This window comes from Cygnus olor, chromosome 1 (assembly GCF_009769625.2).
Source record: "Cygnus olor isolate bCygOlo1 chromosome 1, bCygOlo1.pri.v2, whole genome shotgun sequence".
NCBI lineage: Eukaryota > Metazoa > Chordata > Aves > Anseriformes > Anatidae > Cygnus > Cygnus olor.
In genome coordinates this window covers 197,831,478-197,858,355 of record NC_049169.1, presented here as the reverse complement: position 1 = coordinate 197,858,355, position 26,878 = coordinate 197,831,478, and the positions used below count along the sequence as shown (strand labels likewise).

The following is a 26,878-nucleotide window of genomic DNA, read 5'->3' as shown; positions in this document are numbered from 1 at the left end:
GAGGCCATCCTGTAACCTGTGCAATCCACCAAGCTTCACGCCAGCTCCCCTAGCACTCTGTCTGCTTTCGAGAAGGTGCTGCCGATTCTCCTTGGCACGTCTAGCATGGGGAAAGGCAGGAGTGGAAGCAGACAGCCCCACACCTCCATTAGATTCATGTTTGGTACATAGGAATTAGCAAAGTCTCCTTCATGCCGTTGTCACCTTTTGGAGGTGATCTTCTTGCCGGGTCACTGCTGACCTTCGAGGAATTCAAGTGGCCAGTCCATGTTTTTCCCCTCCGTTGCACTTCCGTGGCTTTACTTTCTCCAAGATAATTATATGACTCAGGAAGACAAACGCATACTTCACATATTTGTGGGAACCATAATGCCGATAGGTGGGTTAGAGAATTTTGAAGCTCTTTGAACACACAAGAGCAGCTGAATTCCCGTGACTTACCCACACAACCCAAAGCAAGTCCAGGCAATGGCTGCATAGTTTTTGTGGAGCCCTTTCCTAACAAAGGACAAACACCTCCCTGAGAAAGAAAGCTTGGTCTTGCAGCACCGAGGCACAGGCTCTTTTTATTGCTGGAGAAATCACGGACATTTTGCGAGGTAAGATTTACCATTTGTATTTTACTGCTTCTTGAGAGATCGTGTACAAACTGAGATTGGAGCTGGGAGGTGAAATCTGGATGCAAAAAACAAACAGCACGGAGAAATTATCATCTCTTAACTAGATAAGTGATTGTTACAGGTAAAACAACCTGGCAGCTAATCACCGGTGAAGATAAGTGGCAAAAAATGAGGTGTGGTGGTGGTTGGTAGCATTGTTTTAGCACAGGCAGATCTGTGGAAGACACAAAACGAGACACTGTCTTTGAATTAGGTGGTTTAACATCTGAATCATTGCGTTACAATTTAATTTGCTGAATTTGGAAGAAAACAGAAAAGTAGAAGAAATGTTATTATTCCCTGCAGTAACTTGGGGGACCTTACTTAAAACCACCACAAACCTGGGTTGACCCAGAACCTCAGATGGGTTTTACTGAAGGGGCAGTCAGTGCTGGGAGAGGCTGTGGGCGTCCCATTGTGTTCTTTGGGGCCATTCCTGAGGGGTCCTTGCTCAGGAGTGGGAGTAAGAGCTTGGCTGACCTTAAAGACAAGATCTTTAAAGCTTTTCAAGTTATTGTTCCCGAATATCTATGTAGATGCATGTACCCAGATAGAGAAGGGCTATTCAATTGAAATCATGACATGCAAACAGTGGTTATTGATTTGCTTTCCACAATTACTCCATACCCAAAGGGATATAGAAGAGTTTGAGCTCCTGTCCCCTTCAGTGCAGGTGACTTGAGACCTGTGAATATCACCCCTGATATCAGCCTGGGCCAGGCCCTCCAAGAGGGCTTTGTCATGTACCAGAGACAACCCAATGTGCCCCTATGATGCTGGGAGCCCACCTGCTTGCTTCCATGGTGGTTGCTCTTTTGGGAAAGGATCCTTTTGGAGGAGATGTGTTTCATGGCTCCTGGATGTTTTGGTGTTTTTTTGTTTGTTTGTTCGTTTTTTTTTTCATTGCTGTTCTGTTTTGGTTTTTTTTTGTTGTTTTTGTTTGTTTGTTTGTTTGTTTTCCATTTCTTTCTTTAGTTGAGGCAAGGGGAGCGATATAACTTGCAGAGGAGCCTGTCCTGACATGTCTGCTGTATGTAAACCCTCAGCTTTTATGAAAAGGGCTTCTGTCCTGGGGACTGGGGAGCCTGCAAGTGCTTCTTGGCTCTGGGCTTCTCCTGTAGCTGTCGTAAGATCAGATTAATGATGTATTAGTTTGAGATAACTACCATGAGGTCATGTTATTAACTTGCAATCACGCTCTGTGCCAGTTGGCTGAAACGCACCGCTTTAAAAAAACTCTTTAAGACCAGCTACAAATAGAGCTTTTTGAATGATGGCATTAACAAACAGCTCATTAGTCACCTTTTGGACTACTTAAAGGAGAGTGTTCAGGGCAGCAAAGTGGTGCAGTGGGAGGTGAAATGCAGCGACCTGCCCAAGCTCTCTCCCTCTTCTCCAGCCAGACCAAGTGCCCTTCTTCATCCCCTTCTGCTTGTCTCAGTCCTGCCTTGGCTGCCCTCCTCATCCCTTTGCCATGGCCAATGTCCATCCCAAATCCCCCAAAAATGATTGGTGCTCTTTCTTGCTGGAAATGCACTAGAAGTGTCCAGTCCCTGCTGGGGGGGGTTGCAACATGAGCAGAAACCGAGATTTCTCTCCCATGTTCTGTTCTCCCAAGCCACTTTGGCTTGGCCCTTGCCATGGTCCAAGAGGATGACGAAGGGACTGGAGCATCTCTCCTGTGAGAAGAGATTGAGAGAGCTGGGGTTGTTCAGCCTGGAGAAGAAGAGGCTCAGGGGGGATTTCATCAGTGTCTATAAATACCTAAAACGAGAGTGCAATGAGGACTAAGCCAGGCTCTTGTCGGTGGTGCCCAGTGCCAGGACAAGAGGCAATGGGCACAAACTGGCACCCAGGAGGCTCCCTCTGAGCACCAGGCAGCACTTCTATGCTGTGTGGGTGACGGAGCCCTGGTACAGGCTGCCCAGAGAGGTTGTGAGGTCTCCTCCTTGGGATCTTCAAAAGCTGCCTGGGTGTGGTGCTGGGCAGCCTGCTCTGGGTGTCCCTGCCTGAGCAGAGGTTGGACCAGACGGACCCAGAGGTCCCTTCCAACCTCAGCCATTCTGCGATTCTGTGATACGGCCCTCCCATACAGGCCAAGGCAGTATCGGTTGACTTGGTGCTTCTCCACCATCAAGGTACCCCACACCACACCACTCTGCTAGGCTGGACCCTGCTCTGCAAGCTTCACACATGAGCTCCTAACCACCACAAGTCACTGGAAAGGTTCATCATCCAAATGACCAAATCATTCAATACCAACTGTTTCTCTGCATTGGAAGCTCAGACCAATACGGCGGTGTGTGGTGATCTCCGGCCCTAACCACGCACTAGGTCAGGTGGGAATAAGCATCTTGTGAAACTGTGCCCTCCTTCATTCCTTGTGGAAGAAAGAAGGACCAGAAATGCTTAGCTTGACCATGGAAACCACCTCCAGCCTGTGGCTCCTGGAAAATATCACTGTTTTTTCCCTCCCATCAAGTAGGTGGTTGCAGCTACAGCCTGTTCAACAGCTCTGGAGTTGAACTGTGAGAAAGGAGATAGAGTAGCTCTGAGAAATGGGAGATCCTTCGTGCAACAGCTCACATCCAGTCAGCAATGTCCTGTTTTGGTGAGCCGTGAGGATGGAGCAGGTTTTGTGGGCTGTGTTTGGGTGAGAGCTGCCAGCTTCTTCTTGTCGTCTAGCTTAAGCCCTGCTTGCTGGAGTGTTTAGGGTTTGACACTGTAATCAGTTTTCCATCTGGGTTAGTCTCAAGTCATTAACTTTTATATTCCTCCTGGTCTGGCAATGTGAATTCTGTATTTCATGATACTGAAAAAAAATTTCCCAGCGCAGCTGCTGGGCGCCCAGAAGTGCTGTGTGGCAGATTGTTTTAAACTAGAAATGTTCCCAATGAGGAGCCTGAACGAGGCTTGTTCTCTGCCAGACATTTCTGATAGATCAGAGAGGTGGTAAAATATTGCTGAAATCATTATTCCAGTGTTATGCTATTTTATTCTGCAGTTTGGAAGAGCTTTATAGGTCAAGATGAAAAGGGACAGTGCTTTGTGATCTGTGTGGGTGTTAGCTGAAGTATAGTGAAGGCTGTGAAGTAAATGGGGTCTTAACTTACCCTGCCTTCCATTATTTTTTATATTGTATTAAGGTATCACGTATCATAGCAGGAATGTCATGTCTTTTTGCTCATCTTGTGTTTTCAGATGACTGGTGGAAGCTGTGGGTGTGTAAAATGAGCTTCTCCTGTTCTAAATGGAGACCGAGCACAGGATCTGAGTGGAGGCACTCTGGAAATCTGACATTTTTGTTTGTTTGTTTGTTTTCTTAAAAGATGGAGGTAATAGGTGCTGGCTATTGACTGCAACAAGCCCGAGCACTTCGAGCAGCCAGAGTGTAAATCAAGTCACCGGGCAGAGCAGCAATGCCTCTTTCTTTTCCTTTGTATTTTAGCAAGTCCTCTGCACAAACATTGCTTACAGCTGGTGGGCCCTGCTCCGTGTCTATCTCTTTCCATGCCAACCTACTTTTGCTTTCTCCTGTACTGACTAGATCTTATGCATCAGTAAAGTCGGAAGTTGTACATTTGCAATTAATTTTCTGTTTGATGGGAGCTTGGGGCTTGTGTCTGAATCATTTCATGTCCATGTGACTCTGAACAGAGATGGACAGCAGGCAAAGGGCTGGGGTCTGGAAGCTGGCTTTTTTCTTCCGTTAAAGAAACTAGTGAATATGGAAAAGCCATTTTATCTTCTCTGCAATGTTGATAAACTGCCTTTTCGTTCTTTCTCTCTCATACTTTTACTGAACTTGCAGACAAGCCTGTCCCTTGGCAGGTGGAAAGAATAAATTGCCAGCAGTACGCGTTTACGAGATGCCTTTCAGTAGTGGAGCTGTGCAAATAATAGGTTTTTCATTTCAGTTGCTGAACTGAAAAATAGAAAATACTTTTTGTTTTGGGTCACCCCCTAAAGGAGAATGTTTCTTTTCTTCTCTAGGATTTTTTTATTCCTTTTCATAGGCATTGCATGATACATTCTGGTTAGGATTATTTAGTGCTTTTCATAGCTTAAAAAAAAAAAAAAAAAAGAAAGAAAAAAGAAAAGAAAAAGCAAACTAGGTCAATCCCAGACAGAAAACATCATTTGAAAAAACAACAAAAATATTTCATTATTAAAATGTCAAAATGGAGTCTTGCAGCTTCTCTCAGAATGTTTGCTCTTTCAGCTAAAACTAGTTACATATTCAGCCCAAACTCTCTGAGAGTTTCAGTACCTCGTAATTGTGCTTCGGGTGAATTTGCAACATCAAGAAAACATCATGCTGTCTGCACGCAGCAGTGACCTGTTCTGTGTGCTGCTCAGCAAATGCACCCGCACAAGGATTTAATTACACATAATGAAGGTGTTGGGCAAGGGAGCGGGTGCAGTGACCTCTCACAGGCCTGTCCAGCCAGGGAAGCACTGGTACAGCCATGATTCACCCCGACGGGGACACAGCTGGCTTGCCAGGCTGACATGCTGACCTGGGGCTGCCACGTCTTCCTGTGGCATCTCCCCATGGTGGGGTGGTGGCCGGGATTCACCTGTGCACAGGAGATGTGGTGGTGGGGCTGGGTCATGGAGACAGGACCCATACATGTGACGCTAGGCCATGGAGGCAGGGCCCTCCCATGTGGTGGTGCTAGGCCATGGAGATGGAGCCCATGCATGTGGTAGGACTGGGCCATGGAGACAGGGCCCATCCTTCTTTTCCTGTGCCTTGTTTCATAAAGAAATGGTGCTGTTGTGATGGTGTCCCTCCATCGCTACCTGCTCCTCCCAGGGGCACCCTAAATTCAGGCCCATGATGGCATCAAATTCCAACTAATTCCTATAAATTGTGATGATAAAGGGGGCTTATAAGAAAGACAGAAAGACTTTTTACTAGGGTCCATAACAGCAGGGTAAGGGGTAATAGTTTTACATTGCAAGAGGGTAGATTTAGATTGGGTATAAGGAGGGTGGTGAGGCCCTGGCCCAGGCTGCCCAGAGAAGCTGTGGATGCCCCATCCCTGGAGGTGCTCAAGGCCAGGCTGGATGGGGCTTTGGGCAACCTGGTGTGGTGGGAGGTGTCCCTGCCCATGGCAGGGGGGTGGAGCTGGGTGGGCTTTAAGGTCCCTTCCAACTCAAGCCATTCTGTGATTCTATAACCCTACTTTAGTGAAAGGAAGATGGGTGAAATGTCCCCGGTGCATCACAGATGCACAGGTCCAAGGCGTCCGGGAGGGAAAATGTGAGCTGCTGTCTCCTTGTGCTGTGAATCCCAGCCATGACTAATGCCCTTGCAGTACATCATCCTGTTCAGAAATAAAACTCCATCCCCAGAAATATGGCAAGGGATTAGGAACTTCTCAGCATTAGCAGAAATTGGAGATGGTTGAAGTATCAGTGGCCTTTTGACCCAGCCAACAGAGTTGTCAATATGATAAGTTGAGGTTTGGCAGAGGCAGCTACCTACCCCTTGGTCCAATATTCTTCCTTGAAACATGAAATTTTTAATCTTTTCCTTTCTGCCTGAAACATTGAGAAGACATTTTCCTCTGCTGAGAGAAGCTCCTCAGCAGCTGTCAGTGGTGTGGAGCAGGACAGGCATTCAGTGTTGTCTTCTGGTTATTCCCCAGAGAGAGCTGCAGGAGGCATCACAAGCAGAGCTTTGATGCTGCAGATCAGAGATGGACCTTGGTGAAAACTGGAAGCTGGATGAAACCAACTGGTTGTCTCGTGGTGGGATCCATCCCTTTGCCAGTGTGAAAGGAGGTAGGACATCACTGCAGTTTTTAATCTGCCTGGTGACCATGCTGGGAGCCTTCCCGATGTGCTGCTGCCCATCACTGTGCTTGCAGTAGTCCTAGGGGCTGCATGCGGCTATATCCAGCCCAAGTAGTGCTCAGTGTAAAGGTGGGAAAGGTCTGATCCAAACTGCAGGGACTGGCAGATTGACTGACAAGCTCGATCTGTTGCTTGATTTCATTCCTTGGAATAGCCTTTTGCCAAATAAATAAAAAAATAAAAATAAAAAAATAAGTTTTGGTAAGTTAGTACAGCACTTATGGTAGGTGTCGCCACCCTAATTGTCCACGATGACCATGGTTAAGGAGGAGTGAGGAAGAGAGCTGGTAAAAGATTCCATTCTCTCTTCAATCATATTTGTGTGGAAACATTTAAGATGGGTGCTCAGGGATGCTGTCCCAGCAGTGACAGGAGGGATGAGGGCTGCCCTGTGTGGGACCACCTATGGTTTCATCCCAATTTAACATGACACTAGACCTCCCAGCCCAAGTGCATGACTCTCCAGAAATTGCCAGGAAAGTACTTGGGGAAGATGCAATGGGAAATAGCCAGCAGACCAATTTCCTGCATCAATTAATCTCTACTTAATTTCCAGCCAGCTGCTGGGATTTGCTTTTTATTTCCCATTCAAACATGTGGCAGACACAACCCCGTGTGCTCCTGCCCGGCCCCATCACCCCAGGCCAGCACTAGCTGTTCCTCGCTGGGGACAGCATCACCTCCATTTCCACCAGAGCTGAATTAGATAAGGAAATTAGTGCTTTAGGAACACGGCAGCCCTGGGCACAACCTACCAGCTGAGCACCCTTGGGTAGCATCTTTTTAACAGCACAGCTGCTGCTTATGAAGCCAGCCAGTGTGGGGCATCTCTAAGAGATGGGCATGGGGGATTTGCCACAGTCCCTGCTTTTTGCCCCTTAGAACAACCTCTGCTTCGTTATTTTTTTTTTATTTTTTTTTTGCCATGGACATGCTTTGTGTTATTGTTTTATAGCTGAAGCAACCAAATCTCTCTTGGATTCAGGATCCCACCGCGCTTGGGTCTGTAAAGCAGAGGAGGGCAGAGTTGCTGCCATCAACAACTTATAAAAACACAAAGTAGTTAAAGAAACATTGGACTTTAGTTTTGTATGCAGCCCATTGCTGTTCTAAACTAGTAGTCTTTTCTAACTGATCTCACAGCATTTTATAGTGGGTGGAAAGATCTCTTAGCAACGCCATAGGTATAGACTGCTATATTATGTCATGAACCTGCCTGTCTTAAACACCCTCTGTGATCCCCCTAGCAGCAGTCCACAGTTTCCAGACTAAAATTTATTTCTTTTTATTTAGTCTGGCCAAGGTATTGAGCAAGTGTTTTAAACCTGAAATGAAATAAAGTAAAATAATAATAATAAAAAAAAAACCCTCTGCATTTTTTTTTCTTTTTGAAAATTACATTGAGTTTCTGGACTTCAGCAGCACTTTGTTATTGAATGAAGTGTTGGAAAATAAATAAACCTCCACCACTTCCAAAACAGTCATCTCTCAGTCCTGCCTGTATCGAGCTGTGCAACTGCAAGCAGCTCGCATCCCCTGCCCATGCTGCAGTGCCAGAGCGTTGTAGGGTGATGGAGAGGACGTGGGAGGTCTGACCTGGCTGCTCAGGGCCGTATCCTGCCGGGTCTCAACAACCTGCAAGGTCAGAGACTGCACAGCCCCTGGGCAGCTCGTGCTATCACCTGTCTGTCCTCAAGGGGGACAGGCACGTGCAGAGTGAGCTTAAAGCAGACGTTTTCACCCAAGCTCTATGCACCTACCTCTTGAGCTGACCTTTCTGAGCATTTCTTCTTCTTCTCTCAGACAATGACATTTCTGAAGGTGCACCAGCCCTATTTGCTCGGGATCAACTGGGTAAGTCCATATGCAATACGTTTTTGTCTTTCTTTTTTTTTCCTCTGTACCCAGCAGAGTGATTAGGAAATGACTTTGTTAAAACCCAGGGCAGACGTTGAATGTTTTCCAGTGCTTAAATTCATCACCACCAGGGCCTTTTTTTGTGTTGCTTTTGAACTCTGTCCACCAGAGGGATGGATGCTAGAGGCATTTAGCACCTTTCTGTGTGAAATTTGTGCAGAATTTCTTCTCTGGGAGCTGAGCTGCCACCTTCCTAGTGCTTGGGTGCTGCTGGGCTCTGGGTTGGAAGTCCAACCCTTGGCTGGCACTTCTGTGACTTACTGATGCCTTGCAACAGGATGAGTTTTTGTTTGCTTGTTTGGCTTTGGGTTTTGTGGTTTTGTTTTTAGCCCTGGGAGCCAGAAGTAGAGGTGTGGAAAGCAATCTCCCCTTAATTCCAAGGCAATGGTCAAGAAAGATGCATTTCTCAGGATGAATTAGCAGAAAGGGTGAGGAGATGAGGTGCAGGGTGGGGAACCTCTGCAGGAGGTCCCCCAACCTCCAACCCTGCAGGTCTGGCACTCAGGGAAGGGGGAAGATCAAGGAGGCACCAGCCCCTCCTGAGGACATGGGGGAAGGCTAGAGATGGGGCAAATGATGGTGGCTGGGGATGGTGCCGGGCTCAGCACCATTCGATGGGACCATGGATTCCGTCACCAAATGGCAGAGCACCAGCCCTTCTTCCTCATGGAAAGGAGCCCTCCTCTTCACTTTACAGGTGACGGTTTCCCCACTGCTCTTGAAACCCTCCTTGTCCCCAGTAAGGATGCTCAGTGTGCATGTGTTGGGCTGCTCAATACATGAGAAACTGGTAGAAACTGGGGTAGGATGGTAAAAGTGCAGGAGCCCAGAGTGGTGATTTTTATCGTGTGCATCCACCTCTTCTGTAAACCACTGCTGCTAAGACCCAGGATCTTGAAAAAAATACTGTAAATCCAGAGATGTCCATGAACTGCATGATGCCTCGCTGGCTCTAGAAGGGATGGCAGGGCCAGCAGCCGTCCTCACTGGCAGTCTCATACATTTGATTGCATTTTAAAGGAGTTCTTGTGAGCTCTCTCCACTTGGTGTCAGGATAGAGACTGCTTTGACACGCGTTTGGCCAGACGGACGTCTAACAGGGAATGGGAATAGAGCCAACAACCTCCCCTTGGCTGCCTCATTCACTGCCCAGCTGATGTAAACCGAATGAAGTTACTTTAAAACACATTTTCTTTGACACAGCTTCCTCCAGCTCCTTTTCTTCTTGATCTTCTGCATCTCTTCAATTTTCCCTTGACTGGTGCCTTCCTACAGGGACAGGTGCCTGTTTCTCTTAGCCTTGGCAAAACCTCCAAGTCTGAGCAAACATAGTCAGTGACAAAGACAAGCTCCCTCTTCAACATAAGATTTGGTTGGTTTTAGTTTAGAAGCAGATTTTTACGATGTGCAAAATAAGATTTATCTCTGTTTTCTTGATGACTTCGGTCAAGGGGCAGGACTCTGGATGGGGCAGGGATCAGGGATGGAGCACAGGGAAGCCTGGTTCCTGGCATCTCCCCCATGTTAACAAAGCAGTGTGTGGCATCCAGTGTGAGCTGTTTCCTACTGGGGCACTTGGCCGTGCTGGTCAGCATCTCCCAGGGCCTCTGCCCAGCCCTGCTCCCAGCTGAGGGGCAGGAGAAACTCCTCCGACACCACTTCCCTCTGCCTAGTGCTATCAGACATCCCTCAGTCTGGAAAAGATTATTGAAAGCAGTGCTCGTTTCACCTTACATTTCCACTCTGCCTTCCAAGCACAGCACAAGACGTGATTGCTCCATCCGAGGTAGACACAGCAGACAAAAGCATGTGAGATAGCAGGACGAGTAATGGAAAACTGATCCCTCTTCTTGCCTCCCTCCTGGCTGGTGAATTTTCAGCTGGATCAGCCTCCTGACCTGAGTCATGCACAGCTGCATGAGCTCCTCTGCCAGGCCAGCGGGGTGGTAAGAGCAACCACAGGGTGCGGGGGGAGAGGACGAGAGCATCCATCAGATGTATGCTGCATTTAAGTGGTGGTGGAACCAGGGCTTGGCAGCACCAGGTCAGTGCTCAGCCCTTGTGAAACGGGGCACCTGGTAGAGGAGCAGAGAATAAAGCAGCATTTTAATAATAACATCCTGAGACAAAACATCAATATGGTAACAAAGCTTCACTATCCTAAAAGTCACAGAAAGGCAGGTCTGAGCAGGGGTCAGCTACGCCTCCCTTCTGCCCGAGGGCAAGACTCACAGACAAAACCACCAAGGCATGGTGGAGCAACCTGTCTTGAGAACTTCCAGCAGCCTTCCCAGGGAGCCTGCTCCAGTGCTTCCCTGCTCCAAACGCTGCAAGTTTTCTTGATATCTAATTAAATGTCTGGAACGTAAGCCAATGACGCATTGTGCTGCCAAAACCAAGCAGAAAGAGTTTACTCATTTTCTCTTTGTTTCATTGTGCCTTCTGTGCTTGAAGGTTGTTCTTTCTTTAATACATCCTTCCATTGGCTGTGTTAAATAACCCAAATCCCTTCTCTCACAGGATGTTTTTTCTAGACTTGTAGTGGTTTTCCCCGCTCTCCTTTGTCTCTAAATGTTTCTCATCTTTCCTGAGCTGGAAGAAGCCGCCTGGCTGAGGCCGTCAGAGGGCAGGAGGACTGGAGAAAGCCCTTCCGTGGGCCAAGCTGGGAGCAGTGCAGTGCCAACATCTCTTTCAAGGTCTTCCTTTCCCACAAGAGCATGGTCCTGGCTCATGCTTGGCAAGGGATCTGCAGGTCACACAGAACTGCCACTTCATCTGGAGCTTCTCCTCTTCCAGGCGCTACCCAACTGCAGATCACCAACTCGCATCCTTTTTTTCCTGCTTGTCAAGCCTGCCTTGAACTCCAGTCCCTGTGTCCAGCTTACTGGCAGTTTGTCCCAGCCTGATGTCAACTGCAAACAGAAAAAGCTGTGCTTGGATTCTGAATCATTCCTGGAAATGCTGATCAGTACCATATTTAGGAGAGGCTTTTTGTGTAGCCTCATGGCATTAGTCACTAAGCTCTGAGAAGGGTTTTGACCAGTCATGGTGTCATCTATTAATTCTTTCTTCTAGCCCAGGTTCCTCTCTCTCTCTTGCTTAGAGTGATACCATATGACGCGGTATTAAAATCCTTACATATATGCCCATATAAATGATATCTGCAATTCCCCCCTCATCTACAAGGTTTATCACCTCATCACAGAAGATTAAATTAGTCTGACCAGCTCTGTTCTTGCTGAATCTCTGCTGGCTGTTACTCATATCCTCCTTTCCTGCACATTTGCAAAGCTTTTGATCATTCTCATGTTTCCGAGAATGGAATGAACAATGGCTGGAAAATCCCTTCCTAACACTTCTTTCTCTCTGCCTGTTAAGGACTGGGCTCTGCTTGTCATGCCCAACCCAACCTTTGGAAACCCCTCCTTGCTCTGCTGTTGAGTAACCAGGGCATGGCTCAACGGTACCTTGAGCTACGAGCCCATTTCTGGGCTTCTCTGGAGAAGAGAAGGCTCCGGGGAGACCTTACAGCGGCCTGCCAGTACCTAAAGGGGGCTACAGGAAAGCTGGGGAGGGACTCTTGGTCAGGGGTTTTAGGGATAGGACAAGGGGGAATGGCTTTAAACTAAAAGAGACTCAATTTAGATTAGATATAAAGAGGAAATTCTTCACTCAGAGGGTGATGAGGCCCTCGCAGAGCTTCTCTTTGGATGCCCCATCCCTGGAGGTGCTCAAGGCCAGACTGGATGGGGCTTTGGGCAACCTGGTCTGGTGGGAGGTGTCCCTGCCCATGGCAGGGGGGTGGGACTGGGTGGGCTTTAAGGTCTCTTCCAACATAAACTACTCAGTGATTCTGTGATTCTAAGCAGAGGGCAAGGGAGGCAATGGTGACCAAGGGACAGAGCAGCTTCCATGAAAGCAGACACTGGGTAAATTACAGCTTGCTGAGGTGGAAAAGAGGTGCTTGAAGGAGGATACGGTAGACATATGGGAGTTATGAATGACATAGGAGTAAATAAGGAAAGCCCTAAAACAACCCAAAGGAAGTGTGTCTTCACACAGTGCACAATTACATTGTGCAACTCATTGCCACAGGATGTCCAGCTTGCCAAAAGTATGAATGGGCTCAAAAAGTGATTAGAAAACATCATGGAAGAAAAGTCCATGAAGGGCTCTCAAACCCAACGATGTAGCTGCAGCCTCTGGCTCAGGAAGTTCCCGCAGTGCAGGAACTGCTGGAGAATAGGTTTGTGTACTAGAGGAAACAGCACATGTGTTTGTCCTCTTCCTTATATTTTCCCTGCTGTCGTCTGCTTAGTGGCCATGTCAGAGAGAAGACACCAGGTTAGTATAAGCCAAGGCGGTCCTTCGTGTGTCTACGGTGATTAACCATGAGTAAAAACCACCACCAACCCACACCTCCTCCTCTTTTCCTTTGCTTGCCTGCCTCTCCTCTCCCACAGCCTGGCTGCTGGATTGCAGCAGATATGAATCAGGCTGTGGCTGTTGTGTTCCTTTTGTTCTGCAAATGATGAAACCAGAACATTTCACGCTCGCTCTGTGGCCCTGCATTGTCTCCTTGGCGAGGCCTGAGGTGGAATTTCTGGCCTTGGAGAAAGTGAGGTCAGGGAGGGAGAAACTTTCCCCACGGAGGAACATGTGCAGATGGCTTTTCTGTCTCTCTCCCTTGCTTGCTCCCTTCTCTCCTCCCTTCTCTTCCATTCCCTCATCCCCCCCTTCTTTCCCACGTCCTTCCCTCTCCACTGGAAATGTTTCCGCTCACTGTTTTCAGATGATCTGCCTGAATGGCAGAGAAAAAAAAAGGAAAAAATGTGATTGAAAAGGGAGACCCCCAGCCCTCCCTGCCCCAGGCTCTTGGGCAGGCTAATGGGAGCGTGCTGACATGGAAAAACAGAGCGGGAGGGCAAGGTGTGAAACCCACCCAGGGAAATCAGGATCAAAATGCTCGTGTGGATGAGCGGAAAGCCCAAGGACCCGTGCTGGATAAATGGACACAGCGGTGGTTATCTTGATGTGCTCTCTGCACCTGTAGCAGGGCCAGCAGCAGGAGCAGGAGGCTCCCACAGCCGCCGACTGCAGGAAACGCTGCTTCGGTGCTGCAGTGTGCCGGGGGAATAAATACATCCAGGAATGAAATCCCACTGGGTAAGCAAAAAGGGAAGGAAGAAAAAAAAAAGCCCCGGACCCTGCCCTGTTTGTTCCCAGTGCTGAGCAGCCATCCAGCTGTTTCTTTTTCCTCGTTGCCTTGACCTCATCCCATGCTGGAGGGAGCCCAGGGAGCAGCGCTCGGCTGCGCAGCGCCTGCCAGAAACCAGGCAGGTCAAGTTATTGGGGAAAAATGAAAGGCTCTTTGGCAGAACTGGAAAAACAGATGTGCAGAGCGCTTTCTGCTGCCTCCGGATACAACACTGCCTATGAAGCACTTACCGGAGGGGACCTGGTAAATATTCACAGTTGTCGCTGTGTAAACCTTACAGTGGCTGTTAATTTGTCCGGGTGCATTTCTTCAGGGCTGCGCCAGCAGCTGAGCTCCCGGCCCACCCGGTAGCTGGCTTCTTCACACACCTCCGCCAGACGGGGCTTGAAACTGCTGCAAGGGGACTCACCTCTGCCCGGAGCTCACAGGTGTTTGGGGGAAGGTGAGGATGGTTAAAAGGAGCTGACACGAGCTGTGGCCGGTGAGGAAAGGTGAGGCTGTTTCCATCCGATGCGGCAGGTGGTACAATTGTTTTTTTGCTTGTGGCATTAGGAATCTGTGTGCTTTGCACACGTGGGTGGATGGAAATGTTACAGGCATCCACACCTGGGTCACTTGGGGTTTGGGATGTCCAGCCCCAGGTCTGGGGGCGACAGCAGCGCAGAGGTCCCCAGCTCTGGGTTTATTGAATCAAAACGGAATTGAAGAGGAAAAAGTCCTTGAGGATCACTTGGAAACATGCTCCAGAAAATGAGGGATATGGGGAAAAAGAGAAATTACACTTCTAAGCAGAATAACAGGTTGCTTTCCTCAGAAATGTAGTGGCGCAACTCGTGCTGCCCTTGCTATACTACTGAGAGACAAGAGGGCAAATAATCCCATTTCTTCATATGTTTGTTCCTCTAGCACTGAAATCATCGCTGATGAATTTTGCCTCCATTTATAGACAGGTGGGCTCATGGTTCACCAGTGTGTGTAAGCAAAGCCAGAATTCCTCTCCAGGGCAGGTAGGAGAGGATGCTGCACAACCGGGGATACTAAAGACCTGATCGTCCAGTGGATCAAGGTGCCTAATTATCTATTGTCAAGGTTTCCCTTGATTTCACAGAGGATTTAGTCATTGAAAATCTTGAATTTGGACCTAAATTATCTGCTGTGAGATACTCAGGGCATCCGCAGCAGGTGAGGGAACTGAGCATCCCTCTCTCATCCAAGTCTGCTCCCCTAAGTCTGTTTATTTTTCCCCGAGGAAGTTAAAATGTGCGCCAAGGATGCGATGTTTTTCCTTGCCTCCGCCTTGAACAGCAGAGGGGATTTGCAATTCCCTGTTCTGCTCAAGTGCAAACCCAGCCTGTATCAGCTGCCCAGGGAGGTGCCCCGGATCTCTGCCGTGCTTGTTCCCAAACCAGCCCCACACCCTGGAGGGCAGCGCCCCTAAAACTCAGACGGCTCCCGTAGGTGCTTCAGCTCCAAAGCTTCGGAGAATCCTGCAGGGACAGCAGCTCTTGCTGCATTGCTACCCAAATTTCCGCCTTCAGCGCGGTATTTTGAAAGCAGAGCCCGCTGTCAGTCTCTCTGGGGCCTGAATATCGTGTCCGTGTATGAAGATCGAGGAGAAAGGAGTGCAAGCAGAAGGGTGGCCACCACACAGCTCGCTCGGCTGAAAGCGCCTGGGACAACGGGACGCAGGAACCCAAGCAGCATGCTCGCGGTGCCCAGCACCCCAAAAGAGGTCCGTCTCATGGGGCATCACCGGGAAAAGGGTGCAGAGGGGCTGCTCGGCCCCGCCTGCCTCCGCACGGCTCCGTGCGAGGCTCGGATGTGCCGAGGAGGGGAGCGCCGGGCTGTGCCAGCCCCCGGGGAGCGGTGCCGCGATGCGTTGGTGATTCACCCCCGCCGAGATGGAAACGCATCCTGTGGGGCCGGTGTCCTGAGGCACAGAGAAAACCCCAACTGGCCAATTTCCTCTCGCCACAGAGCTGGTCCCGTAAATCCTGGGGTCGGCGTGAAGCGCCCTGCACGCATGCAACTGGGCGATGCAGCGGGTGGGCAGCAAGGGGAAGGGGCTGTGTTTGTAACCCCGTGCTCAGGGCTTCGAGGTGAAGCTGGAGGATGCCCTAGGGGTCGGGAGGATGTCTTAGGGGATGGGGAGGTTGTCCTAGGGGATGGGACCCTAGGAGACGGGGAGGATGTCTTAGAGGATGAGGAGGATACTCTAGAGTATGGAGCTCTAGGGGCTGGGGAGGATGCCCTAGGGATGGGGAGGATGCCTTAGGGGATGGGGAGGATGTCTTAGGGGACGGGAAGTATGCCCTAGGGGATGAGACCCTAGGGGATGCAGCCCTAGGGGATGGGGGAGATGTCCTATGGATGGGGAGGTTGCCTTAGGAGACAGAGAGGATACCCTAGGGGATGAGGCCCTAGGGGATGGGTAGGATGTCCTAGGGGATGGGGAAGATGTCCTATGGATGGGGAGGATGCCTTAGGAGATGGAGGGGTGTCCTAGGAGATGGGAAGGTTGCCCTAGGGATGGGGAGAATGTCTTAGGGGATAGGGAGGGTGTCTTAGGGGATGGGGCCCTAGGAGCTGGGGAGGATGCCCTAGGGGATGGGAAGGATGTCCTAGGGATGGGGAGGATGCCCTAGGGATGGGGAGGGATATCTTAGGGGATGGGGACAATATCCTATGGATGGGCAGGATGCCTTAGGAGACAGGGAGGCTGCCTTAGGGGATGGGGAGGATGCTTTAGGGGAGGGGGAGGGTGCTTTAGGGGATGGGGAGGATGCACTAGGGGATGTGGAGGATGCCTTAGGAGGTGGCAAGGATGTCCTAGGGGCCGGGCAGGCTGCCGTAGGAAACGGAGAGGGTGCCCTAGGGGGCTGGGACGATGCCCTAGGGGCTGGGGACGATGCCCTAGGGGACAGACAGGACGCCCTAGGGACTAAGGGAGGCTGCCTCGGCTTAACCCACGGCTCTGGGACTCCGTGTGGCCCTACGGGCACCACCCGCACCCCCGCAGGCCCCTAGGACGGGGGGCTCAGCCCCGGAGCCTCCCCCAGCGGCCCGCGGCTGCCCCAGCCCCCACCCGCTAACCCCGCCCCCCACCCGCTAACCCCGCCCCCCCACCCGCTAACCCCGCCCCCCACCCGCTAACCCCGCCCACCAACCTAGGCCACGCCCACAACCCTCCACCACCGCCCACAAAAGGCTCGGCCACGCCCCGCACGGTCAAAAAGCCCCGCCCACAACGCTAGGCCCCGCCCCCCCCCCCGCCGCCCTCGGCCGCCCGCCCCGCCCCGCGGCCCCGGGCGGATCGCGGCGGGGAGCGGCGGGGCGCGGATGGCCGCGGGGCTGCCGGGGACGGCGGGGCGCGGAGCCGGAGGTAACCGGCGGGGGGCGGCCCCGTCCGTGTCCGTGTCCGTGTCCGTGTCCGTCCGGCCGTCCGCAGCTCCCCGCGCACGGCGGGGGGGGGGGTTGGGGGTGCCCGCGGCCACGTGTGCGGGGAAGCGGCGGCGCACGGCCGGAACCGCGGCGGGGTGCTCCCGGGGATATGTCCGGGGGGGAACGCGAGGGGGGGGGGGATCCGGTGGGAAACGGCCCTCCTCCGGGGTCCCGGTGACCGTGGGAACGCCCCCGTGTCCGTGGGATTCCCCCCCCCCCCCCCGTGACCGTGGGGATCCCCCCGGTGGTCGTGGGGACCCCCCTCGTGGTCGTGGGGACCCCTCCGGTGACCGTGGGGACCCTCCCGTGACCGTGGGACCCCCGCGGTTGTCGTGGGACTCCCGCCCCCCCCCCCCCCCCCATCGCGGTGGGCTCGGGGCCGCCTTCACCCAGCCCGGCCGTGTCCCCCCCGCACCTTCCCCGGGGCACCCGGGGGAGTTTTCCCCGCTCGGCACCGAAAACCGGGAGAGGAGCGGGGAGGGGGGACGGGGGCGGCCCCAAAAGTGACGTTTTTTGGGGGGATTTTGAAGGAGGAGCGCGGGGGGAGGGGGGGGGGGGGTCGGTTCTGGCTGCAGACGGGGCTTCGCTGCGGCTCGGACCCGGGGCCTGCCGCGGCTTTTCCTGGTGGTGCGGGGGGGGGGGGTTGAGATTTCACCCCCCCCTACCCCCGCAGGGAGAGCAGAGAGCAACTCGTGTCCGAGCGCAAAATGCGTTGAAAGAGGAGTTAAACCCCCCCGACAAAACCCACACCCCACGCCAAGTTACATCCCCCCCCCCCCCCCCATCGCAGTCCTCCCGCCAGGTTTTGTGCTCCGTGGTTTTGCATCCAGGAAGGTCGCCGCTCGCTCGTTTTCCTCTTGCGATGGAAAAAAAAAAAAAAAAAAAGTGGTGTGCGGTGGTGGTTTTTTTGTTGTTTATTTTTATTTTTTTCGTTTTCCTGGTGCTGTGCGGAGGGGCTGCCACGCGCCTGCGGGGACCCGGAGCTGCTCCAGGGCGTCTGCGGGGCCTCGGGCCGCGTCCAGCCAGCTCGGGGCTTTCTGCTTTGACATTTGTACACGTATCTGTGTTTTTTTCCCCCTTCAGAAATAAGCCGAGAGGGCTTTCTGAGGGAGGAGTGGCTTTGAAGTCGGGGTGTCCCCTTGTTTTTCCAGGGTGCCGTTCCCATATGTGTATGTCCGTGGGTCTCTCTCTCTCTAGCCGTTGGGAAATGACTCCGAATGACTTTGTGCTCACTGGGCTCTAAAATCTCTATAAGGGATCCAGTCCTCGGGGCTGGCAAGAGGATGTTTCAGACAAAAAAGCATCCCGACCCCGTCCTGCCGGGGAAACGGGAGCGAGGCTGTAAAAGGGAGAAGGGGGCAGAAACCGGCGAGGCTTTGGCACGGAGGTGAGGCCGGCGTGGTGCAGCGTGTTGGGGTGGCAAATAGAGGGGGGGGGATGCGCCCCAGGCTTCGCTTTCCCCTCGGGGAGCACTGAGAGGGGACAGCTTCGACCTCTCGGCGCAGGCGCTGCCCCTCCGAGGCCCCCCCGAGGATGGCAGAGTTTGGGATTGCTCTAACTTATTTCTCGTTTGTACCCACAAATGACTGCTGAGGTGCTGCGGAGGAGCTCGGGGCAGTGCCCGTGCTGCTCGTCCCGGAGGCGACCGCGTGGCGTTTACCCGGCAGATGCGCGTCTCGGTGGTGATCCCTGCCTCTCCGCCAGGTCCGCTGCAGCAAAGCGGTGCAAAACGGGACCGAAGCACAGGTTTCCTCTGCAGAAGCTTCGGCTGTTTTACTCCATCCCCGTGCTTCCAAATTTGCTCGTTTAAAACCGCTTCTTCCCTCGCTGCCGGTCGGACAAACCCAAGCTGATTTCGGAAAGCCGCGGGGCTTCGGCCTCGCCGGGGAGGGCTCCGCTGTGCCCCCGGGATCCGATCGCCCAGGCGGAGCTGCGGGCACGGGGGGACGAGGCTGAAGGTGTTTCCAGCAGCTGGCTGGCTTTAGGGGCAATGTTCCTTGGGGTGAGGTGGGAGAGCGTGCCTTTCGTGGCCCCACCGGACTGGAAACCCTGAAGAGGAGGGCTGAGCGCTGACGTTCTCACCCAGCGACCGGCTGCTTGTGGAGTAGTCCCAGTGGAAACTTCGGTGCTGGGGAATGTTTTGTGGATTTGGGAAAATCCCAGGAGGATTTTTGGTTTCGTACAGCAGTGTCTTTTTTGGCAGCTTTGGGGTGGATGTGATCTGGTTCCCATTTATGTCCTGAATTTTAAAATAGAACAGCCTTCATTCATCAGAAATAGAAGTACAAAATAATGCTAATAAGAAGAACTACATCACCTTCTTCTGTTAGAAAATCACTAAGGAAACTGTTTTTATTGAAACTTTAGGCATTTAGAAAGTGTATCTCTTTTTCTGGTGTTTTATGTGGCTTTTTCAGTAGGTGGGATTCAGCGCTGAATTTTTGGGGCGTAAAGCTGGGGAACAGCCGAGTGAAGTCCCTTCAGAGGCGTCCTGGTGCACGTGAGGGCAGAAGCAGTGGGATGCTGCATTTCAGGAAAGCAGAGCCTGGGATGAAATAGCAGAACAATTCTTGGGACTAGCTGTTTTTGATGTAAATGTGCTTTAGTTTGGTTTATTCAGGGGAAATCCCTGTTGGATCTGGGGATGGCCCTGGGGTCCCCCGAGGTGGCTGGAGGCACCCGGGTGTGCGCTGCTCGGGGTAGGCAGCGGGTCCCAGGGCCGAGCAGGGCATTTGGGTGTCCCGTAGCGGGTACGTCTTCCCCTGCCTGCAGCGTCTGTTGGTTTGGGGCCGTTTCTGAACCTTTTTGGAGCCGCAGGCTGCTCGCTGTGGGCCGTTAGAGCGATTTTCCCCGCTGTAAATCTGAGCTCAGCCGTTTGGGAGCGGGAGCGAGAGGCAATTATCTTGTTAGCGCTTCTGCGGGTAGCGGCTTTACTGCGCTTCTGCCTCTCAAAAGCGGCCGAATATAAATTGCGTGTGATGATTTAATAATGGGAGGCTTGTAATTTCAATATATATTTGGGTGGGAAGAAGGCTTCGTGTCTTTTTCCCTGAGACGTGCCGTCTGAGATAAGCAGAGCCCTTGCATTATGCTCAGGGCTGGGTTATCACGAGCGGCTCTTAACGTGGATCAAATGAAGTGCCTGGTGTACGGCGTGCTGGCTGCGTTTAAAAAAGGAAAAGCTCGAGAAATATGAAGATGCATAAGATAGAGTTCAATGCCTGCATTTTCCGTTCAAGAGCACTGTACGGTCTTTGTACTATTTTTGTTCTGCCCGTATCCCAGACTCCTTTGTACGCTTGCAAGTTTGTGGGAATGACTCAGGGAGAAAGCTATTTAACCTAAAGGACACCACTGGCGAAAAAATACGTGGATAAAGAGCGATGGCGGGGCTGCGAGCGGGAAACGAGAGGGGTTTGTGTGTGTAGCAGAGGAACAGGACCCTAAACAGCCTCCAAATGGGAGGAACGGGGCAAAAAAGAAAAACCTCTGCTTTTTAAGGTGCCGTTCAAGCAGAGCGAGAGGGGAGTTTTATAACGTGGTTGCTTGAAGTACCGAGGAACCAGACTTAATGATCCGCAGTGTCTGTGCAGTCCGAGGTCCCGTTTCACTTCTGTTTAATTAATGGAAGGGCTTAAATATCCCGTGAAACCGATCGTGCCAGCGCCTGTCTGCAATGTGATCGTTTTTAAAGGCAGTAAGTACAGCAAAGTTGACCGTAGCTTAAACTCCGGCTTTGCTGATGCTTTGTCAGTATGTTGTGGCTGGTTGATGCATGATTATATTATTTTCTGCTAAAGAAAAAAAAAAAAAAAAAGGCGTTTTCATTCCCTAAGAATTTGCATGATGACTTCTCTCTCGGATGAAAGGGTTTTTTCATGCCTTGGGAAGGAGAATTGACAGAGTAGTGAAATGTCTCCAGTACAAGCGCTGCTCTGATTCACCAGCTCCGTGCCAGCCTTTGTACTTCACTCCTCGACAGTTTCTTCCCTCCCTGCCTCCAGCTCTGAACACCACCTCACCTTTTATCTCCGAACGGCGACGCTGACAGAAGTCGTAATCACGGCGCCTGGATCAAAGCAGAAATTTCAGTTATTGATTCGATTCCTTGAGCCCTCATTATAAATCCAGGCAGTACTGCGGAGCGGTGCCGCAGCCTTAGAGGCAAATTCGCAGCTTATAATGAATAGAGGCACGTATTTTTCTGCAAACCGTACCGAAGCCACATGAAAGCGTGTCTCCTCGCCCCGCCTGGCTGTGCAGGTGCGATAACATCCCGCTGCTGTTACAACACCCCCCGTGCATCCCGCTCCTCCGCAGCGTGCGAGCCTGGGAAGATGGGGAGGAGGGGAAAGAAAAACCAACAACCTGTGAATGATTAAAATTTCATAAAAATCCTATCCCTGCGAGATGAAAGCTCTGCCGCCGCCCGTGTGCCCCTGCACGCCCGTGCACCTGATCTGCGGGCATCCGCCGGGCAGGGAGGCTTGGCCCCGCTCTTCCCAGCATCCATGTGATCCTCTGCCAGCTCCGGGAGCTGCTTTCCAAGGGTGGCTGCTCTGCTTTGTGCCGAGCTCGGCGTTGGGTCGCTTTGTTTTTTTGCCGGGGGGAAACGTAGATGAAAATCGGCGCGTCGGGCTGAAGCGAAATGGAGAGCGTTCCGCCTTAGCTGCCCTTAAATTTGGGTATTTTCGCCCGATTCCTTGGCAGCGATGGGGTTTGGATGCCCCCATCTCCTTTTCTTGTTAGCCTTTGTAGTTCGGTGCTCATTTGGATGATGCAATGTTTGGCGAGGGAAGTGACGGTGCCTATGCTGGGGGGGGCTCATGGAGCTCTTTTTGGGCAGGAGAGCCCTTGGGTAATTCTCTTCCTTTCTCGGTGGCCTGGGATACTTCCACGGAGGAAGCATTTCGAAGGTGGAATAAGGTATTTATATTCCCTGCTGGCTCGGCTGCGAGACAGGAGGACAGATGTGGGCTTTGAAACGCTGTCGTTTTGGTTCTGTCAGTTTTGGGGTGTTTTGGTGAAGACGTATAAGTGGGCTGAAAGAACACCGCCTACTCCAGATACGGTTTGAGGAGGAAATGTGCTGCTGGGAGATGCTGGCGTTGCTCTACAGACGTGGCTTTCCTGTAATGTCGCGGCCCCGCACTTCCTATGGGGTTTTGGTTCAGCTCCCACTCAAAACCAGACCGAAACCACATCAGAAACGGGAAATATTCAAGCATCGCTCCTCCATCTGTGGGTCCTTGCCGAGTCCCTGGCGTTAATCTTAGCGAGTGATTCACCGAAATAGTCGGGAATCTTCAAATGAATTGCACGGCTGCGTGGTGAGGCTCCGGGATAACGCGGCGTGACGTGTGCTTGGCTTAAACCAGGGAAACACACGAACGGGTGCCGGGCAGGCACTCAGATAGGGGAGAATCAGTAACGAGGGGTGAATCCAGCAAGGACTGACCCAGCCCAGGAACGTGGTAATGCCTCAGATGTAGCAGGCACCAGGTATGTGGCAGCTGGAAGGGTGATGTCTGTGCACCGCTCTGCGTCCTCTGCGTTCCCTGGGGATGTGTCCTGGGAGGGGTGATGGTCCCATGGTGCCCGGTGATGTGGCAGCATGTGCCATGGACTTGCAGCTGGGTTTTTATTTTTTTTTTCCTATAGTTTTATGCTTATGGTTGGTGAGCGTTCACATTGTTAGGGAGTGGAGCTGTTACGTGGAAAGGTTTTGACTGGCTGAACAAAGGGGTTTCCATAAAACTGTGCCTTTCAGTAGTGCAACGCAGCTCCCTCAGTTTTATCTTTAATTTAAGGTGTTACTTTATAATACTTTAGGTGAACAGTGGCCAGTGCAATTGGCCGGACTGAGGTCTCATGGGGGAGAGAGGCTCGGAGCAGTACCTCGGTGCTGCATGAGCTGTGCTGGAAGGGGATCTGGTCCAAAAAATGTAACTTCTGGGCAATGCCCAAGACCAGGGTCTTAGCTGGGGAGCATCTCCTCCCTGTTCGGAGGGCTCAGTCCCCCTCTGAGGATGAAGCTCTCTCTTATGACTGAAGGAGCCTGTGCTGCTCACCAAGGTGTCTCAGCAAGCGTCTGATGTTGCTCGGTCTCTAAATCATTCACCTGTGGTCACCGGATTCCCTGGGTGAGCTGCTTCTCATCTCCCTCCTCACCTTTTGCTGTAATTCCCAGCAAAACCATCTCACTTGCTTCTCCTCCTGTGTCCTTTGCCGTGGGTACAACCCCCAAAGACAAGCAGTCAGGTGAGAATTTCTGCTGCCATTACAGAAAACCAAGTCTTTATTTGCTTTTTTGCACCTAGGAAGATTTGAAGATGCTACCCCAGGGTGCCTACTGGCTCAAAATGCAGGAGGCAACTGGAAGAAAGTAAAATTTTAGTAGCAGTTTCTTTCTTTTAGGCTTTGTTCGGTGAGTGGTGAGGCCTAGCTGGTGGTTGAGGTTGCTTGCAATGCTCAAGACCATTTTTCTTCCTTGTGTGTGCAGATTTTGTTTTATCCCAGTCCAGCCTTTATTTTTAAACCAAGCCCGGACTCGTAACTCTTCTGTTTCAGGCAGAATCCCCAATTCCGGGGCAGGGCTGTGTGTGTGTGTGCAGGAGCAGTGAAGGGTGTCTGTGGTGATGGTCTGCGCCAGATTATGGAGGTAGTGTTGGAAACTGGGTCCTGAGATATTTTTTTTTTTGTATGTATCTGTATCAGCATTTGTGCTGGAGCTGTCTCCCGTGCTAATTTTGACAAACTTATTTGCCTCATATCTACTCAAGTGAGCAATCTTCCCTCCTTGCTCTCTAAATATAGCTAACCGCCGTGCAGATTCGTGCATAATATAAATGGTGAAGTGCTGAATTCATTAACATTTCGCAGAAATGCCCATTTCCTCTCCTCGGCGCTCAGAGGAAAATAATTTCTGCGTCTTCATGCCTGCAATGACGATGGGCTAGATCCTGCCTCCTCCTGCTGCCCTGGTCCGTGCAGGGGCGTGGAGTCAGCGATGAATTGGATGTAAAAATGTGTGAGCTTCTTCTGCAAGCTTGTCCCTGTGCTCGTCGGCTTCCTACCCTGCCAGGATGGACAGATGTCCTGCTGGGATGGGTGGACGCCCTGCTGGTGCCACCACAAACCCTTCACCTCCTGCCCGAGCACGTCCCTCAGCAGTGCTGGAGGTCGATGGCCATCTCTTAGCCCAAAATTTTTGGCAACCAGTGGTGGTGTGGAGGGGGATTTGGCTGCATCCCCGCTGGGGGATGAGATGCTCACCTCCAAGGTCTGGACCTCAACGAGCCTTCTCTTTGGGAAGATGAGGCAGCGCTCAGAGAAAGGAGTCGGAAGGGGAAGAAGCCAATGCCATTCCCACCTTAACACGGCCAAGAGGCATTTTGCGTGAGCTCGTTAAAACAAACACTGCTAGAAAAAGGCACCCTGAGAGCAGATTTAGGAAGAGCCTCAGTGCGCGTACAGAGAGCCTGGTGCTGCGGGACTGATCCAGCCTCCCCTGTCCGTGGGATGCCTGAGCTGGGGCGCACGGCTCCTGCCGGATGTGTCCGGGGGCTCTCCAGCTACATCCTCTCTCTACCGTATTAAGAACATCTGGTCCAAGTGATTCATGAACTCCCTTGATAGCGTTGGCCATATTTTATGTCTCAGTAATTTTCTGTCTTAATGAGCTGTTAGATGTGAGCAGATTTTGCGGTTAAGCCTTTCAGACTGTGGCCCTGTTGAACGTGTGGCTGGGTCCTCACCTATCCGTCTGTCCTCCTCCTTACCCACTCCCTCTTTTGGTTTTATGCTGGGTCTTGGCTTCGTGTCCTGGGGCTGTGCCTCGTTTGTGAGCTTGTTGCTGTTCAGAGAGCCACAGAAGGGTTGGAAGGGACCTCTGGGTCCATCTGGTCCAGCCCCTGCTCAAGCAGGGACACCCAGAGCAGGGTGCTCAGGACCAAGTCCAGGTGGTTTTAGAAGATCTCCAAGGAGGAGACTCCACAACCTCTATGAGCATCTTGTAAATCTGTTGGCTATTATGAGCCAGGCTTGGTCAGCCTTGCTTTGGTCCTAGACTGGAAACCAGGCTGTGCTGGTGCACAAAATAGCACTGATGACTTGGCAGCTGCCACTCGTTCCTCAGAGCTGATGTGGTGGTGAGGACAGCAGAGATGGTTGGCTGGGTGACCCCAGCAGGGCTTCTCAGGCACCTAACAAGGCTCAAGATTATTTCTGGGGGGCTTCTGTCATTAATCATGGCTTTATACTTTGTCATGCAAGTGGTTTATTTACTGACAACCCATCTTTCTTCCTCGCAGGCTCCACAGCTGTTTGTTACAAGCCTACCACCCCAGGCCAGCTACTGGAAGACGCTGGCTTTCTTTACCAGGACCACCAGTTGTTTGCTGGCAGGCATGAAGTTTCTCCGCTAACAGCTGAAGCCATCAGCGCTAAAGAGAAAGCTGGTAAGTGGGTGGCCGCTCTTCCATAGGAACCCATCGCAGTTACATCCAGGCTTTTCCCTGAGCATAAACCAAACAGCTCGGACCATTTGCAGTAATATTTACAGAGGTGAAAGCCCAGCTCCTCATCCCCAGCACGGTCAAAGGAGAGTTGCCTTTGACATGAGTGTCAGAACCCACCATCGTTTGTCACCTGTGCTTGTGGAGGATGCACCGTTTCTGCTCGTCCTTCTGGACGTGGATGCTCTTCTCTGAACAGCTGCACTGAGGTCCGTAGCTTTTTGCTGAGGGAGCAGGATTGCTGGTACCCTGTATAAGGCACACGGTGCTCAGTCCTTTTGGGCCTCAAAAATAGACTCCTGAAGTGCATCTCCTGAATATAAGGATGCCGACGGGTGACTAGCACAGGAGAGAAGATCCTCGTGGTGTATGATAAAGAGCTGTCTTGAGTGTGTGGCGTTGGCTTTATCCACTTCCCTCACTCCTAGTCTAATAACTAGACTGTGAGCTTTCTCTCACATAAGGGAGGTTTTTATTGCAAGTCTGAAGAAATGTCCATTATGGCAAGACTTCTGTGTGCTGTGATAATGCAAATACAGCAGTAGGAGTTTGCTGTAGCTGCGGGGACATGTAATGTAGGTGGATGCTTGGCTGTTGTGCAGCTATCTATCTGTGCACGCGTCTGCTTCTTGTTGGCTCCAGCACTGGCCCAGGGAGCTGGCAGACCCTCAGAAACCTAGTGGCCAGGCTGCCACCCCAGCCAGTCAGGCTGACGGGCAGGTAATGTTGTCCCAGGGAAAGCGGAGGAGAAGTATGTTTTGCAGAGCAGGCATGGAGTGGAACAGCCTGGGAACCTTCTCTCCCTCTCAAGCCCCACAATCATGTTTAAGCTTTTGCCACAAAAAAAAAATGTTAGTGGAAATGACCTATTCTCACAGTTAAGAGTCAAAGGCTTCTCTTCCCCTCTGGCATCCGGATTGTATATAAGTTATCCCACAGCATGTGCAATAACTGATGAAACCTCAGGGAAATACCAGACCTCAGGAGAAAGTTTTGCTTTTTAACTACTTTCGGATGCCAGAAAAACAAATGCAAGTACTGCTGAAGAACTCCTTTGAGAATTGGAAACAGCAGGATAGAGAAAAAAAGTTGCCAAGAATGACCTCAAAAACTGAACTCAGAACAGCACCTCCTTCTTGCCTAGGAAATCGGGAGGACTGTGTGCAGAGCTGAGGGCCTATTTTTGTTTTTGCCTATAGCAGGGTCTATCTTTCAGGAGCACCCCTTTGGGTGCAGGCAGCCCTCATACAGATCTTTACACA

General features: G+C 51.5%; 1 protein-coding gene across 3 annotated transcripts in view; it reads left to right on the top strand.

Moving 5' to 3' along the window:
• Positions 1 to 431: 431 nt before the first annotated feature.
• Positions 432 to 26,878, top strand: part of AMOTL1 (angiomotin like 1) — a 75,071-nt gene continuing 48,624 nt past the window's right edge. The window contains exons 1-4 of one of the 3 annotated variants that reach the window (XM_040544214.1): positions 432 to 599; positions 6,317 to 6,452; positions 8,328 to 8,378; positions 25,413 to 25,559. In XM_040544214.1, coding sequence (XP_040400148.1) covers positions 6,368 to 6,452; positions 8,328 to 8,378; positions 25,413 to 25,559 — 283 coding nt within the window. In that variant the 5' untranslated portion in view covers positions 432 to 599; positions 6,317 to 6,367. Of the gene's footprint in view, positions 600 to 6,316; positions 6,453 to 8,327; positions 8,379 to 16,959; positions 17,042 to 19,386; positions 20,798 to 25,412; positions 25,560 to 26,878 lie in introns of those variants that run through there. The other 2 variants (XM_040544217.1, XM_040544215.1) reach the window with 2 other exon arrangements.